Source organism: Halichoerus grypus, chromosome 1 (assembly GCF_964656455.1).
Source record: "Halichoerus grypus chromosome 1, mHalGry1.hap1.1, whole genome shotgun sequence".
NCBI classification, from domain to species: Eukaryota; Metazoa; Chordata; class Mammalia; order Carnivora; family Phocidae; genus Halichoerus; species Halichoerus grypus.
Genome location: NC_135712.1, coordinates 57,116,929 through 57,135,061, shown reverse-complemented (window position 1 = coordinate 57,135,061; position 18,133 = coordinate 57,116,929). Strand labels below are relative to the sequence as shown.

General features: G+C 43.6%; 1 protein-coding gene and 1 long non-coding RNA gene across 2 annotated transcripts in view; one reads left to right on the top strand and one right to left on the bottom strand.

Annotated features, from left to right (window-relative positions):
* LOC118519226 (uncharacterized) overlaps positions 1 to 18,133 on the top strand; it is a 31,754-nt gene that overhangs the window by 4,538 nt on the left and 9,083 nt on the right. Inside the window, exon 2 of the long non-coding RNA XR_013445146.1 lies at positions 531 to 654. This is a non-coding gene — a long non-coding RNA (uncharacterized LOC118519226). The remainder of the gene's footprint in view (positions 1 to 530; positions 655 to 18,133) is intronic.
* PLCXD2 (phosphatidylinositol specific phospholipase C X domain containing 2) overlaps positions 8,638 to 18,133 on the bottom strand; it is a 48,520-nt gene continuing 39,024 nt past the window's right edge. The window contains exon 4 of the mRNA XM_036066560.2: positions 8,638 to 14,737. Coding sequence (XP_035922453.1) covers positions 14,578 to 14,737 — 160 coding nt within the window. The 3' untranslated portion in view covers positions 8,638 to 14,577. The remainder of the gene's footprint in view (positions 14,738 to 18,133) is intronic.

Here is an 18,133-nt window from a genome sequence, read left to right as displayed (position 1 = left end):
GCGTGTGTGTGCGTGTGTGTGTGTGTGTGTGCGTGTGTGTGCGTGTGTGGTGTGTGTGTGTGTGTGTGCGTGTGTGGTGTGTGTGTGTTACTTCCCTGGAGGAGAGGAAAACTACTCTGATATTGGGTCTTATGCCTGCATAGGATCACGAACACCTGGGGGAGGGAGTCATAAATATATACTCTGAGGATCCAAGCTAATAATTTAGAAAGGACTCCATTCTCTTTTACACCTGGAATACAAATAACATAGATACCATTGGGTATTTTTCCCAAAACAGAGTGCTAAAGAACATGGGCTTTGGCCAGACAGACCCCAGTTTAAATTTCACCTCATCTTACTAGCTATCCAATATGTGTGAATTGAGCAAATTACATAAGTTTATTATAAGGATTAAATTTTTAAAAAATGTAGATAAAAAAAGACAGTGGTTCATTTCCTGGCTGTCAGAGGCACTGGATAAAGGTGAACTGTTGTTATGAGTCCGTGTATTTCAGCTCCAACTTCTTCCCTTTATCCTAATGTTTTAGGTCACAAAAATGATAGCATGTGAGTACAGTTCCTGCGGGGTCAGCTGTCTCCGAACATGGCACCTACTCAGTGGACTTGGCAACGCGATCCCTATTTGTAATGCCTTTGTTATCACACACTGAGGTATGTATGAGGTGGGTCAGGATAAAGAACAAATTCTCTGTTCAAAGATACTTAGCCAACCACATCTCACGGTGGCATTTCTTTATCTTGATCTTGTAAATGCTCAGGAATTGTGGCTGCTTTGGGATTTCTGCCAGACAGCTAATGGAATTTTTAGGGTGTATCCAAACAAAAGTGAAATGGAGGTTGGTAGGAAAGGAAGACCTTATGCATTTACCGCTTGAATGACACCAACAAGCCATTTGGACTCCAGGCTCACACGGGTCTCTTTGGGTTGCAGTTACCAGGAGCCTTGATATGATAGATTGCTGAAGGTTCCTCCTGCTTTAAGCCTCTTTCTGCCCAAATCCCAGGGATTTAGATGAGTGGATATGAGCTGCGGTGAAGTGAAACTGTAATTAATTTTCTTAGTTCCTGGAGAAGGATTGGAATGATGTCATAGTTCAAATGTCGTACTTAAGTTGGGGCTCATGAATTTGAGTCTCTGGAATAGAAAGGGGCGGAGATCTAGCCTGAAAATTCCCTGGGTTTACTTAAGAAATATCCAGGACTGGGAAGACTCCAGGGACCGTCACTACTAGGACTGGGAACACTTCGCTTTGCTCCCCGCCTGTTCCTCCCCCTTCCTTCCCCTCCAAGAAGGTCCTGTCTCATCAGTGCTGGTGTTCTGGTTACAGTGGTACCGAGCCGGCCTCGGGCATGGCACATCAAAGGGCAGGTGGAGAACCGCTGACTCCATTAGTCAGCCTTGCTTTCCTCAGTGACCCCCCAACGCCCACACACACCACAATTTATGTTCCCACATGTGCTTAACTCCATGACCACTTGGGAAAAACACTGGATTGGAAATGAGGCAGAATTTGGTAGAATCCGGGCCCAGCCTCTGAGTAAACTTGAGCAAATTAATTAACTTCTGGGTTCTAACTTCCTAACTTGTAAAAGGAATAATACTGTCTATCTCGTTTAGTCAATCTCAAGAGTAACTTTCCCCCACCCAATATCCAATATGCCTGAAATGGGAAGAAAAGCTGGATATACTCTCAAGGGCCACCAGGGTTTTGGCTTAAGCGGATGCTATGCAGAAAGGATAGATAAGACCTATCTGTTCCTAAGACAGCCTAAGGTATTGTGGGTAAATCTGGCCGATGCATTGGAATGTTCTGACACACTCCCCACCCCCCTCTAAGCCACCGCCTTCACATGCATTATCTATGAACATTCTCTGGAAACCAGCCAGACGCACACTTAACATTTTACAGAGTTAATATCTTCACAGAAATGTATCAGTTTCCGTAATTCTTCCCCACATTCCTGGGAGTTAGCCACAGACTCACCCAAAATCACACATGGGATTTGTGTCTGTGCTACCCTCCGCAATGGCCTCCACTCCTGCATCGAGTTAACTGCCTGAGCCACATAAAAATTCCGGCCACAAACCACACTAAAGGGGATACACTTCAATTCCATAAATGATTGACAAAATAGTGTCAAACATTACCTTGTTGAGTAAATGGCCCAACCCCTTCCCTAAAGGGAGTTCAGAAAAATAGGGCTTCTCTATCACCAGGGCTTCTAACAATGATAAGAGCTCGGAGCCATTGCATAGACCTGACAAGTATATAGGATGACAATATGACAACCTTTGTGGAAGAGTTAGATTCAGACCTAAAGCAGAGTGGATCATGTTTATTAAAAAGGACATATTTCTGGAATGTGTAGACTTGAAGGGGAAAAATTCCATGTTTTTTGGTGATTACTTAATAATCTTACTCTCCCTAGAGAATCACTTAATAACTTGTTCTCGAGTCTATTTCTTCCCAGTAGACCTCCTGAAGTAGGGGAAGCTTCTTCAAAGCCCCAAGCTCTCATGCGGGAGGTGACATCAGGTATTTAGTTTGTGCATGAGTCTTGTTCATGTTTATTTGTTGTTGAGCTAGGGAAGGACCCTGTGGCATTTACAACTCTGGGTAGGAGAAAAACGTCTTTGGTCAGAAGAGAATACGGGCTCTCGCCACAAAGTGCAGTACCTTCTACACTGTCTTGTGTCCATTCTATAGAGATAGTCAGGCAAGGACTTTAGTGGTCTTCTGTCAAAGTTGGGAAACAGCCTTTCATCAGTAAATGATTGACCCAGCTGCCCTGGGTGATAAGCTTAGGTAAATAGGCTTGATTCTGCTCCAGCAATTTCAAGACCTTTAACTCCTTAGGTTCCAGAGCAGAAAAATGCATATGGCTTCCTAGGAGAGCCTATCATTTTGAGTTTGACAGTTTTCTGGACAGTGTGTTCCTCAGAATTATAATGCCAACTGTCATGCTATATCTTGAAAGTATCAAGAATGCATGCAAACAAAATTCTGGAACAAAGTTATGTTTGAAGAGCCATGACTAATGGAAGAACTTCAAGAAATCACACATACGATTTTTATAATGAAAGATAGAAAACTTTCTAAACCTTTGAAATATGTAGAGGAACAATGACGATTTTCAAAGGGGAGCAAGAATGGAAGAAAAATAACAGCCCACCTTGCAGAATATGTTGGTGGACAAATGATTGAATTCTCTCGACATGCGCCCACAACTAACATACATCTCCTTCAGTAGGCCATCATCACAGACACCCTGGCTACAAGGCTGGGCAAAGTGCTTGTATTGGGATCTTGAGAGAAAGGCCCATGACCAGACAGATTGCTTACCTTGATTGCTGCTTTAGAATCTGGATTCTTCTCTCAAATTCCTTCTTGACTCAGCAGTGGTGGCCCATGACTGTTCCAGTCCTTGCTGAAGAGTTTGGGACGGTGGTAAGAAGCATCAACACAGGCTTTCACTTTTCCTCAAGCACCAAATCAAGGTGTTTCCCTCCGTTTGCTTTCCTGCTTTCCCTGGCCCCTGCAGACAGCGGTCACGGGCTGTGACTTGCTCGCAGTCAGGTATGTTGACAGATATGAAGGAGGGAGCCTGCACTGGTCTCAGCTGCCTGGACTGGCCAATCATTGCAGACCAGACCAGGCTCTCAGTCCTCTTCAAGCCTGATAGCAGCACCGCGGGGGCAGAAAGCAGATCTGTTAGCTATTGACTATCCAGAAAAGCAGTGACCTTGCAACCAGATCTGTGAAGTAGACTAGTATATATGGGAGGAAAATCCTTTTATTTCACTTCTTTTTCTTGTAGCAATCCCAGAAGGGAATTTGGAGGTCACTTTAGCCAATCTCTCATGTAATAGAGTTTCTTCTATTGAATTCCTGTCTGGTGAGAATCATCTGGAAATTTCTTGAACAAATCTGGCTGCCTCTTACTGAATGTGCACTATATACTAGGCGTTTATATATCTATCTATACATATATAGATATAGATATATAGATATATATACATAAATCCTCATAGTAACCTTGAAATTTTATACTTATTTTATCGGTGAGGGAAGAGAAGCTCGAAGGGGTAATAGTCATGCAATGAGTAGGTGCTTCAATCAGGATTTGAACTCACTGTTCTAAAACTGTACCAATGTCAATGCACTTTCTATAGTACTGCGTGGTAGGCTGAAGAGCACCCAAAGATGTCCATGTCCAAATCCTTAGAGCCTGTGGATATGTCACCTTACATGTGGGATTTCGTAGATGGGATCAAGTTATGAATTTTGAGATGGGAGATTATCCTGGCATATCCAGGTGGGCCAGTATGTCACAGGGGTCCTTGTAAGATGCTAGAATCAAAGGAGACGTGGAGACAGAAGTGGAGTCAGAGAGAGATTAAAGATGCTATGCTGCTGACTTTGAAGATGCAGGAAGGGGCCACTGGCCAAGGAATGGCTTCTAGAAGCTGAAAAGGCAAGGAAATGAATTTTCCTCTAGAGCCTCCAGAAGGAATGCTGCCCTGGGCTGGCCCATTTTAGACCTCTGACTCTAGACTTGAAAGGTAACAAGTGTGTGCTGTTGTAAGCCACGAAGCTTGTGGTGACTTATTATAGCAACTATAGAAAACTAATGCACACTCTCAGAAATACTCTGCCTGATGGTGAGCTCATGATCTCAGATAGGAATGCTTTTTACTGAGCCAAGCTCTACCTTCTTGAAATGGCAACTCATGGGTCCTAGTTCTTCTCGGCATTATCAGGCACTCAGGGAGGCAGTTGCAAGTGTTGGGGAAGGATGCTGGGTAGAGGCTCAGAAACCAGGTTCTAGTCCCAGCACTGCCTTGGGCCAGTCTTTTCTCTCTGGCTTTCAGTTTTCTCTCCTGTAACATCAGCACCTGGACAAAAGCTCTTTGGTCCTTCCACATATAAATTTATAAGATTTTAATATCTCGTCATCTAACAATTTGAAAATACTTGAAGATATCACCATCACCCTTTTCTCAGTCTTTTCTAAACTCAACATCCCTAGTTTCTCAGGTGGGTCAGTTTCTAGACCCTTCACCCTCCTAGCCGTCATTCTCTTGAAAGGCTCCAATTTGTCCACCTCCCTCTGAAATGTGGTGTTCAGACTTGTGCAGGGCACCCAGCCACCCCTCCATGTCTGCCAGTGTGTCTGGTTTCTCCCATCTCCCACTGCCCTCTCTTGCTAGAGCCCACCTAACAAATCCTTTGGACTTGCTTAATCTGTTCCTTTTTATCTTTTTCTATCCAACTTTACCTCTTGAAAGAGAGCATCCATAATCAACAAATTCATGTCTTAGTTTAGTTCATTTTTTTAAATAGGAAAGACCAAGGCCTATGTCGGCCATCGTTGCTTGCTTAACAACCTTTAAATGATCGTTCATTCTCACAGGTACTGATAGACAGTGGTATGTAAATTTCTTAGGATCATAGTTTCCTCTGAGAATCTGAGGAGAGCTACGGATCCTCTACTAGAAAGAAGTGCACATACTTCCAAAATTTTGTGTGTGATGTCAGGGCATTCTGGTCCAGCTGAGGTAGTCCACTGACCCCTCTGATGTGGCAAGTTAGTTCTAGACCTGCAAGGTTGTTGGGGAAGGGGGAAGCTTTTGCAAAAGGCGATCTAATGGATCCCTTTTGCAAAAGGCGATCTAATGGATCCCTCCTAGTGGAGGCCTAGAAATGAGACTGTGGGGCCCAGGTTGAGCAAACGCCCATTAAGGATGGAGGCAGGAAAGTCTTTAGGCCACAAGGCAGAGAAGTTCTCAGGTTAAACAAAGAATAGCTTTCAGTGGCCCCTTTTGCAATGAGAGCTCTGCTTCTCAGGGCCTTTCTCCACAGGATAAGTCCCATCTGTTAGACAGGAGGCCTCTTAGATTGAAGCCATCTGCTTGCCTCAGGCTTCTCCCAGTTGCATGATGCTACTGGATGGAGGCGACACTCCTGGGTCCCCCTTCCCCACCCGTGCTCTCCAAAAACACTGCCCAGCTGTGCAAACAGCCCGGTCTGATTAGCACTTTTGTTTAACTGGCACTTGCCCAGGCCATTCTGGGTGAGGTTTGAGGCACATGGGCTTTGGCCACTGTCCCTCCCTTGCAACCTTCTACCCTCTCTGAGAATGAAAGGTTTCGAGTCTTAAAAATAATAACACTCCTTCAGTCCAAGTGAGCAGATCTGCAGAGGGATAAACAAAGAAACATACTGCTGATCAAGAAGAATTCCTTTGGGGGAAGGACAAAAAAAAAGCACAACAAAAATCTGGGGCATCCAGGCATCCTAACCTCAGGAATTCACAGAAGAGGACTCACTTCCCAAGTCGAAGAAGCAGGGTTTGCTCTCTGCATTGTGTGTAACCCTGGGCGTGGCCGTCAGCGGGACTGGGTGACTGGGCACCTCTCTCCTGCCCATTTAAACTGCTGCACAGGATGGCTGGGAAAGAGGGTGGTCGGGGCACGGACTTCTACAGGAGACATGGAGAGTATCCTTGCGACAAAAGAGGGGATTTTCTATCTCAAATAGCAGTTTGTTTATATACTTATTTATTTAGTTAAGGATGTTTGGAAAGAACACAGCAAAACCCAGTTCTTGACCAAAGTGTGCAGTTGACTCAAGTGTGTGGCAGCTTTTTTTTCAACCTGGAAAGGATCGTAAACAAAGGTCATTCCCATAGCTTCACAGTGGATTTTTTAAAAATTTACTTTGAAAGGAAATTTTATATCACTGTTGAAAACCCAGTATCACTTGCCATAAAGAGAAGGTAACCATAAAATAAATACAATGCAAACAAAATGGTATTAAATGTTAGCTGGAGGCTATTGCCTTTTAAAAGAATTTTTGCTAGGTAAACAAGGGTCAGAGGGTTTTCATCACTAAGCTGAGACTTTCCTCTCTACTAATCAGAATGATTAAGTGATTAATGACATGAATGCTATTCAAGGATGTGACGACCTTCCACCTCACATCATCTGGCATACCACCAGGGGCATGAACCCCACTCACTCTCTGAGCCATGCAGAACTGGTCCAGTGATCGTGCAACTTCTCTTTCACTGTCTGAATTTATCTGCATCCCTTCTTATGAATTAGTTTCTGCTAAATCATTTACCAATCAACACAAGGGTTAGAAGTTAGCCAGGTTGAAGGGATCGTACCGGGTACTGGGAGGGGGTGGGTGCAAAGTCTCCACCCCCAAACTAAGACTAATAAAACTACTCTTGAGAATTTCTGAGTGCCAGGCTCTGGGCTAAAATGCTTTCTGTTTAGTTTCTTATGTGGACTTCTCAACAATCCATCAGAGGAGGTATGATTAGTCCTATATCCTATATATTTAGAGATGTTAGTTTGCCTAAAGTTACACAGCCAGGACGTGCTAGAGTTGGGATAGAAACACAGGGCTGTGCATCTCTGAAATGCCTGTTGCCATAGCTTCCGTGCTAACTAGAATGTTCAGAACCCAGCTACAAAATGAAATCTTCATTTGTACACAATGTACCAGCTCCATTCTCATAGAGCAATGTCTCAACCCAAGTGTATGTTCAGAAATTGAGGCAGGCCAGTGGAGTCTTTGCAATTACCCCATGCAGGTTTTACCCGCTTTGCTTATGGTTAGACCCAGCCTTATCTTCATCATGTAATTTTTTATTAAAACCAAATGGGAATGACTGAACATGGTGCATATGAAAGCCAACCAGAGGATAGTATGGTAGATTTACTAGACACTAACTAAAATACAGGTGAAAAATCTGACTCTTACCTTGTTCTTCAATTGCTACATGTGATTATCCCTAATTAGCTATTGTAACATTCAACTATATGAAATGAATGATAACATGGAATTAATTTCATCGCTACTAAATTCATACACAGGACTTTCACCTCAACCCATTATTTTTGTAAGGCAGAGGGCAAAAAGAAATTCACTGAAATTAAGTGGGCTCCAGTATTCTACTAAAAAGAATTAAGAATGAGGAAAATATTGGCCTGGACGCCCTCTCATTATTGACTCTGTGTGTGGACAAACACGTCATCTCTGCCTTGTTCTATCTCCGGGCATTTGGCAGTCGCTCAGAGTAACGTGGGCTGGAGATGGTGGTCGGGTGAGAATATGGAGGCCAGGACGACCTGGCCCAAGCCTACGAGAAACAGCTGAAGTGTTGGGGGGTGAAGCTCAGAAAGGCACGGGTGACAAGGCTGTGAGCACATTTCATGCTCATCTTGGGGACTGCAGGCATGGTCAGCTAATTCCCATGGATTCCTCATCCGATATCGTATGATAAGTCATCTTACTGACGCTGAGCCTATAGCCTATAGCCTATAGCCTATAGCCTATAGCCTTTATTTGTTTTTTTTTTTAAATATTTTATTTTATTTTTATTTGACAGAGAGATAGAGAGCACAAGTAGGCAGAGTGGCAGGCAGAGGGAGAGGGAGAAGCAGGCTCCCCGCCAAGCAGGAAGTCCAATGTGGGGCTCGATCCCAGGACCCCGGGATCATGACCTGAGCCGAAGGCAGCTGCTTAACCGACTGAGCCACCCAGGCGCCCCGAGCCTATAGCCTTTAAAAAAATTAGAAGTGGGCCGATAATAAAATGCACGTAGAATCAAGGAAAAGTGCCTGCTGAAGTTTTACATTTATTATTGGGGTTAGGCCTATTCAGGTAGTTCAAATAAAATACAAGAAAAGACATCATGTCATACCTATTAATTTTTTTTTCACAGTTAAAATGAGGTAATCTGGCTTTACAATGTTTTAGGTTGAATTAAGCAGTATGATCCAGTTTATAAGAAAGAAGGAGAGATATATTTGAATAATGATTTCCTAGGGGGGGAAAAGCCAAGTGAAATGTGTATGAATAAGATAATTAAGCCACAAAATACATTTCAGAGTACCAAGCAGCATATATGTAAAATTTTAACTCTAACCTTAAAATTGGTACAATTATTATTATTATTATTTTTTTACTTAACTTAGCAAACAGCATGCACTGTAATATAAAACAAGCCTAGAGGACAAACATAATATCTAGTAGAGTATTTATCAGATTCACATATCATCTGAATTGACCAAGACGTATTTTCACTATGATATCTCTGTATTTTCTAAGTGCTGATTATAGTTGGCATGTATCCAGTACAGACAATGCATACACAATCTGTATGTGATACTTATTAATACTGGGGCGTAAATTAGTAAGTATAGTAGCAGCAAGGTACCACTGTGTCTAGAATATGTTCTAAGATTTATCATATTGATACTATAGATTCATGACCTCAGTGTTATTAGTGGCTATAAACTAATAGCAAATGTAAAACTGCAAATATACAAAGCGACTGAAGGCCTGTTTGACTTCAAAATGCTATGCTTCTCATTGGGCTACAAGCTTGTGAGCAAGCTCCTGCTAGTTGAATGAAGCACTGGCCTCGAGTTCTGGGTTCCAATCAGATTCTGTGTGTGGCTGTGGGGGAGTGGGGGGGGGCAGAATTATGCCTTTGGGACAGTACGGAGCAATAACCTCGGTGGTAAGAGTGCATTTGGGCATCATTGAACACGTGTGCCTTTTTGTGTAAGTTTTGCCAGCATTCTGTTATTTATAGTAATTGGCAGATGATAAAGGATGGCCAGGAGACAAGAGGAGAAAGTGGACTTCTGTGGAGATCAGAAGGAATGAGATGGAAAATGTCTCTTGACTATTGATGAGGTTATCTCAATAGACTGTGGGATTGAGTTCCCAGTGAAGAGAAGAAAAATATTGTATCCAAACTATGTAGCTTAGAAAGGAGTCTGAAAAACCCTAAGAATAAGTTTCGCTGGAGAAAAGACTAGAACACTATATCCACTGCAGGATCGAAAAAGTTCTCTTAGAATATTTTTATAGCATTTTAAGACTGCTATTTCAGCAACATCGATAGCCATTTGTACTGTATTCTTCCAGGTTCAGGGTCCATGCAGCGATATGGTGGCCTGTGTCAATATTTCTAGTAGGAAGCCGGGGAAGCCAGAAGATAAGGCGGTCATACATCCTGGGGTAGTAAAGGGCTGTTCATGATCACTTGGAATTAGGGTCAATTTCCAGCGAAATCACTTATCCCCTAATCAATTCACTCCTGTGTATCCCAAGGTAACATTTGTGAGTGACAAAGTGATGATGGCAAATACTAGGAAGCCATCTGAGGCAGAGGGCCAAGGAGGACTGGAAAGGTGGTAGGATTTTGAGGGACAACTATGTTCTGTGCCATTCAGAACAAACTTCCTGTCAGGACATTTGATGTTATCAGTTTCTATTCATTCCCTTGTGGCGTAACATGACTGTTTAGCATGCACTTGGGAAAGCCCACCTCTCAGAAACTCAAGTGGGCGTCGGCTGATTTCATGCAGCTACACGCATCTTGTTCTACGGATTACTAAAGGCGCCAGTTCCCTCATCCCACACCACACTTTTGAGCAATGAACCCAAATGGCATTTCTTCACACATGCCACACAAGGAAGAGTTACCGGAACTGGGTACCCCCGAGTATGAGGCATTTACTTTAATCATTAGGGGCCTGATGTTTTGGGGAGCTAGTCCACCAAGGTGTGCAGAACAGCACTACAGTAGCAGACAACATCTTTATTCCAGATTAAGGAACCAAGGCAGATGTAGCACAGGGTCACTTAGCTGCAAAGCCACGAGAGAGAAGTCTCATGGCTGTGCTCCACTCGTTAGCCTGTTCCATTTCCCAGAACCTCCCAGTAAAAAACTGCAGTCAGCCCACAGAGAACATTACAAAAACTGCACCCGGGGCACGAACTCATTCGGTAAGATGGCCTGAATTTGTGTAGCCCTAGTGCTTCCGTGAGAAGAAACCATTTCATTTCAGTTGTAATTTCTTCGGCTTCTCCACCAAGCTTTCTTGCCAGGTTGTAATCATGTCTCTTTGGGGGACACTTTCTTATGGCAGGATTCAGAAACAAAATCCTGACCCACCACAAAACTGCATTTCATTCCAGAATGCTCCACCATCATCTTCTTGAACAGAAACATCCATTTTGTGATGTGAACGTGAGGTCAGGAAAGAAGAACTAGGATTCTTAAGATTGATCATGACCTGGGCTCAGATCATGTGTTTTCTTTGAGTTTATATAAAAATCCTGGGTTCGGACTGTGGCTTAACTATTCTCAAGAATTCAGGGGTCTGGACTCAGTGCTGAGGAAGTGACTAAACTTAATTATTAGAGGTCTCATACAGCATATATATAATAGTTTTGGCATGATCCTCTTTGGTCTGCCATTAATTTAAAATTTAATCCACAATCATTTATCATCCCTTCCATCAGTTCCATCTTGACTTCTCTCTCCAACCCTAAGAATATCTTCTGTGCCCATGAAACCACAGTGGTACTTCTAATAGGCTCCAAGTTCAAGCCTTTAAACAGTGCTCTAATCTAACTGAAACCTGTGATTGTCCCCTTTGCCACAAAGCCATGGAAATGTGGCAAATGGTCCAGAGAATTCATGAAAAACTCAGCCTACATTTCAGAAGAACTATGGCCCCAAATCCTATGAAACTAAAGCCCTCTTTGGCTCAGTCAAGTAGCTTTTTATTTGATCTTGAAGTGAATTCTGAGTAAGCAAGATAGCCTTATTTGATTTTGTGAGAATAAATGATGTGGTGGGTCAACCATTTTTATTGTTGGCAGTTGCAGAATGAGTCATAGACCTAAAGTTTATTCTCCCTCTGTCCCATCACAGAGTCTCCTGCTTGGTCTTAGGTCCAAGAGCAGAATGCATATGTCCTTTGTGATATGTTGAACAACTTTTTCTTGGAGCAGAGATTCTGCCAATTCAAGGGTGTTTATCAAGGGCGAACTGCAAATAATCTTCCTCCCATCTCCCAGAACTCCTGTGCAGAATTTCAGAAGGCAAGCCAGGCTGGCAACCCAGAGCAGTAAGAAGGAGTGAGCACCTGCGCTTGCCACATAGAGCAGGGCTCCGTGCCCATGACCTTGGGACCATTTTCTGTGCTTTTGGGTCATGCTTGATGACTTTTCTCTGACCAGGCAAACACTGAGATGCACTTAAATGTTACAACCTAAGTGAAGTGCAATTATCTCTTTTAAAACTAAAGGAAAAAATCAAGTAAACATTTCACGGAACAGTTAGCAGCCCTTGGGTGTCACTGGCGTCCTGTGTAGATACCTGCCAGCGCACCTGGCCGCATAGCACCAAGCACCTGGACAGAGCTGAGGCTCAAATAAAACAGAGCAGAATCATTCTCCTCTTGCCTCCTGATGTCTTTGCCAAGTAACAAAGGGTTAAAAGAGGGGAACCGATCTAGTCCCTAGCAATGGACCAAGAGTTAAAAATAAGACCAAAATGAAACAATAATGACACAAATAAAACCCTGAGGGTAGGCCAGGGATTTCAGAGCTTGTCACTAGGGTTTAATAGCAGAATTGAGGAACAACTGAGAAAGCGAGGGCACTTCCTTTCTTACTCCTTTCCAGAGAAGGCCCTAAAAAATGGACAGCACAATCTCAGAAACCTCTTGGAGTGGGGGTTCAAATGCAAGAACAGGAGGGAGTTAAACCAGATCTTCCCAGAGGCATTAGTGTTGTGACCCCCCTCCAGCCGCGGGAGCTAAAGGTCAGGGATGAACCGACTTTACAGAGAGGCTGGAAGAGCGCGAGCTGGGCGTGCGCGTGTGCTTTCGGCAGCTCACCCCAGGCGCCCACGGCCACACGGCGTGAGCACCGGCAGGGGAGGAATGGCGAGCCGCTGGGAGGTGGCCCAACGATCCTTACACACACACACATCTGTCCAGGAGTCCATGTTTATCTGCCTTAAGAATCCAGAGGCTGATATTTCCTTAGGGATCCTCAGACATTTCTGAGGGGCATCGGCACGTACACACTCCTATGCCCCGTTTTCTTTCCAGATCCTTCCTTTCTGACCTTCTACTAGAGATTCTCCCTCAAGAACTGAGCGTTCTTCATGACCCGTTGCATCCTCTGACCCCGTGCGTGGTCTGCCAGGGGCTTCTCAGCTCTGCACCACACCCACACAATGCACACTGTCCCGACAGGCCTGGGGGAGCTGGGAACACCCCCGGCCCAGTCAGAGGTCACTCACAGTCCTGAAACGCACGGGCCTGTTGAAGATCAGGGCGGCGTCGGGCCTGGGTGAGAAAAGTTCAGGAAGCGCCTTTGTGAGTGCTCTTGAGGTAAGAAGCACTGAACTTAATCTATAAATAAATAAATGGATAAATAAATAAATAAATAAAAACACAGGAGGGCTCTTTCTAGATAAGTACCTCTTATCAATTAAAAAAACAAAACAAAACCCAAAATCCCCTCTTGAGTTTCACAGCCCTCCTGCAGGGGTGATTAGCAGGCCCAAAACAACCTGCAGAAAGTACAACAATTGAGATGCAAACTGGAAATGTTCCAGCACTGGGTCTCTCTCACTTGATGACACACAAGTCATCCTGAATGTCCCCGAGGTAGTCTGGTTTTCAAGAAGTTACAGAACAGCTCCAAACCCACTTGGAGCTTCCTCCTTAAATCCATTGCACTTGCCCACGCATCCCGCGGCTGCCCCCCTGGTGCCACGATAAGGTGCCTTCCGGTAGCGTTATACTTTACGCGACACAGCACAGACCCGGGTCCTCGGCAGGCAGCAATGAAATGCAATTCCAAGATCTGGCTTGAAGATCCCGTTCCAAAGAGGACTTTGCCAAAATGATGCAGGAGTTTACCTGGCAGCCATTTTGGGAAAAGCTTATAGGATTAAAACCAAAGAAATGCGGCATGCAGCAAACATGCGTATCTATTTCCTGTCGGGCCCCACACTGAAAAGATCCCCCACCATTGTTCCTTTCACTTTTAAGAAGGGGCCAATAGAAATGGAAAGGAATCAATGTTTTACAACTGGGAAACACATTTCTGATACCAAAGGCAATATGCACAGTTTATCCAAAAAACGCAGGTGCCCAGTTCCCAAGCAGCAGCTATGCAAGAACAGCTTGTGGCTGGAATGGCCTGGTGACCAGAAGTCTTACTCTCTCGGGGAAGAAGTGGTAATATTCGACATGCCAGAAGAAGTGGTGCCTGGCCCCTTTCTCCCTCGAAGCCCCAGGTTGATGTTAGAGCCACCCACGGGGCCTTCCACACCTGCCACGAGCCATTCTTTTGCCTAAGAATGCCTTTCTGGTTCAGTCTTCTCACTGGCTCGCATACAACATCCTGGGAGACAGCAGGAAACCGGGCCAAATCGGAGACACTCGAAGGAAGCTGCAGACCCCATTTCCACATTACATTCCACATCATGAGCCACTGGGGAGACCCTGACTTTGATCACACGAAACATGCTTCTTCCCTTGGACTTCAGTTTTTTTAAAAGTCTCATTTGGGAAAAATGCAATTAAAAGCTCTGTAATTCTATCCAAATGGCCCTATGAAGAGGGGAAACTGCCCTCCTCCTCCTTCCCCATCACTGCCCAGGGGCCGTCCTAACAGGAAACCCTTCAGAACTCTGGCCTGGATCGACAAAGCCAACATTGAAATAAAAACCAAATCAGCATTTAGCCAAAGCTCTGTTCTCCTGGAGGAGGTCATTCAATTCAATGACAGTCGTGGCGAAGTCCACCAGGTCCACGAAGTCGGATGTGATGATGTTGACACCCATGGCTCCGGGCTTCTGAGTCTTCACCCAGTCCAGGATGGCAGGAAGATTCCTACACAGAAGACAGGACAGAGAGGAGAGTTGAAAAGGACTCTTCCAGAAATGGAAACAAGACATTTCCATTTGTGTAACAAAAGTACATCAATAAAAGCACAAGTCCCCCACAGTTCGTCCGTTGAAGCTGTAGATCTCTTTCAGGGATGAAGTGATGTCTATTCCAACAGAGAACTGCACTTTCAGGGTTTCTGCTCTGGAAGAGGAGATTATCTGCCTCAAGCACCAAAGAGATAACCATGTCAGTAGGACCTTGAAAGACTAAGATCAAGAGCTTAATTATTGGTAGGTTCTCTAATTTTTTTTATCACAAAAATTTTCAAACATATTGCAACGCTGAAAGAAATATACGGGCAGTGCATGCACCACCTAGCTTCTAGCACTAACATTTTATAGTACGTGCTTGCCACATAGCTGTCCATCAACCCATCACTCTATCCTTCCATCAAAACATCTTATATTTTTGACAAATTCCAATGGCAAACAGCTATACACATGCCCCAAATACCCCAGTATGCATATCATTAACCAGGACTCAATATTTGTTTTAATATTTCTTTTGACATAAACTTGCACCCAATAAAATGGGCAAATCCTAAGCGTACACTAGTTGAGTTGTGACAAATGTATGTATGTAATGTACACCCATATCAAGGGACAGAACATTATCAGCACCCCAGAAGGTTCCTGCATGTACCTTTCTCATCAATCCCTGCCCGCATCCTCCCAGGGGCAACAATTATCCTAATTTTTTTTCTACCATTGGTTAAATTTGCCTGTTCTAGGGGGCACCTGGGTGGCTCAGTCATTAAGCGGATGCCTTTGGCTCAGGTCATGATCCCAGGGTCCTGGGATCGAGCGCCACATCGGGCTCCCTCCTCAGCGGGAAGCCTGCTTCTCCCTCTCCTACTCCCCCTGCTTGTGTTCCCTCTTTCACTGTGTCTCTCTCTGTCAAATAAATAAAGTCTTTAAAAAAAAAATTTTGCCTGTTCTAGAACTTCATGGGAGTTCAGGCAGTATGTATTCTTTTGTGTGAGGTTCTTTCACTCAGCATTATGGTTTTGGAATCCATCCATGTCATTGCATACATCAGCAGCTTGTTCTTCATTTTAATTACCGTACTATTTCACTGCATGAATGTACTGTAGTTTGTTTATCCATTTTCTTACTCATGAATAAATGGGATGTTACTCATTTTTGGATATTATGGTTAGAACTGTTATGGGCATTCTTATCTAAGTCTTTTTGTGGACATTTATTTTCATTTCTTTTGGATAAATACCAAGGACTAAAATTCCTTTACTACATGGTAGGCTTACATTTAGTTTTATAAGAAACTTCCAGATCTTTTCCCAAAGAGGTTGTTCCATTATATAATCCCATCAACAAAGTATGAGAGTCCTGGTTGCTTCAGAGCCTTTCCAAAATTTGGCAGTCTTTTTAATTTTAGCCATTCTAGTGGGTATGTAAAGATATCTAAGTGTTTTAATTTGCATTCTTCTGATGACTACTAAGGCTGAGCCGTTTGTAATGTACTTATTGGCCATTTGTATGTCTGCTTTGGAAAGTACCTGCTCAATTCTTTTACCCATTCTTTTCTTTTTTTTCTTTTTCTTTTAATTGTTGAGTTGTAGAAGTTATTTATATATTCTAGACACTAGTCTTTTCTTGGATATGCTTTTTGATATTTTAACCTTGCTTATAGCTTGTCTACTAATTTTATTAATGGCATATTTTGGCGAGCTCAATTCCTTAAATTCTTTTCTTTTATAATTTCTGTGACCTATCTAGGAAACTTTTGCTTAGTCCCAAGTCACAAAAATATTTTCCTGTTTTCTTCTTTAAGCATATGGCTTTAGCTTTCCTGTTAGATCCAAGATCTATCTCAAGCTAATTTTTATATATGGTATGAAGTAGGGGTGGGGTTCACTTCTCCCATATGGATATAGTTATTCCAGAAGTATGAGTGGCTTCTTAATGGACCACTGCTTACTCAGTGGTCTCACAAACACAGTCGGTTGGTCACATTTTACAATTCAAGGATTTTCCACGTGATATCCAGAAATGTTTTGCCTGAAGCAGCTCAACATTTAGTGACATCAACAAATGACAACAATTTCATGTGATACCTTCTGTATTGGCAGGAAATGTAAATACCCTGGAGGGTAGAGGGGAGGGCAAAGTGAAGTGTACTGCATAGTCTGGCATCTGGGCAGACTTTAAGGAAGACACAACCCATAGCTTATGATTTGGTTAAGGGATGAGATTTTTTTTTTTTTTTTAAGATTTTATTTATTTATTTGAGAGACAGCGAGCAAGTGCAGGGGTGGGGAGGTGGGGAGCAGAGGGAGAGGGAGAAATAGGCTCCCCGGTGAGCAGGGAACCTGATGCAGGGCTCATTCCCAGGACCCTAGGATCATGACCTGAGCCAAAGGCAGACACTTAACCAACTGAGCCACCCAGCCATCCTGGGACTGGAGACTTTTTAGGAAGGATTTGCTCTAGGTCAAAAATAAAAATACTTTTATCTTAAGGGGCCCCTTTCTCTTCCTCTGGTGACGCTCTCCTTGGTTGTCATCTTCTCTTTCCAAGCTGCCCTCCCTTTGAGCATATATCCTGACCTCTCAATCTCCTCCTAGATGACCCTGTCCAGGCCTTGCTAGCATTTCTTTTCCTCTTCTCAGGAAAATAATGATCAGTCCTGGGTCACTTCCCTCATTCAGTGGACTCGAGAACTGGCCATGGGCTATAAAATGCATCTCATAAACCAATTTGCATTTTTATGTTAGTAGGTTAATTAGGATTTAATAAGCTGCCATCACAGGAGTAAGTCCATTTTTAACCGGGTCTCCCGAAGATTTAATAACCTCAATTTGACCTTAACTTACTCAATTTCTTCCTGCCTCAGTCTCTCCCCCTGTAAAATGGGGATAAAACTACTACTTATCTCATGTAGATTTTGGGGGGGGGATTAAATAAGGTAATATATGTGAAGTGCTTAGAACTTTGCCTGGGATATAGCAAGCACTATGTGAGTGTTTGGCACGAGAGAAGAAATCATACATGGTAGAGTGTAGGGTAGAAATAGCTGAAGGCCAAGAACAAAGCGCCACAAGTAGTCTTCCCTTGACAACAGAGACCTGCAATACATAGTGGCCCACAAGAAGGCCACTATAGTCCTGAGCCTCACCCATTCAAGACTTCTTTTTCTTTTACTTTATTTTTTAAAGATTTTTTTAGACACACACACACACACACACACACACACACAGACTGGGGGGGCAGAGAGAATCTCAAGCAGACTCTGAGCTGAGCGCAGAGCCCCACTAGGGGCTCCATCCCACGACCTGAGATCACAACCCTGAGATGACAACACGAGCCAAAACCAAGAGTC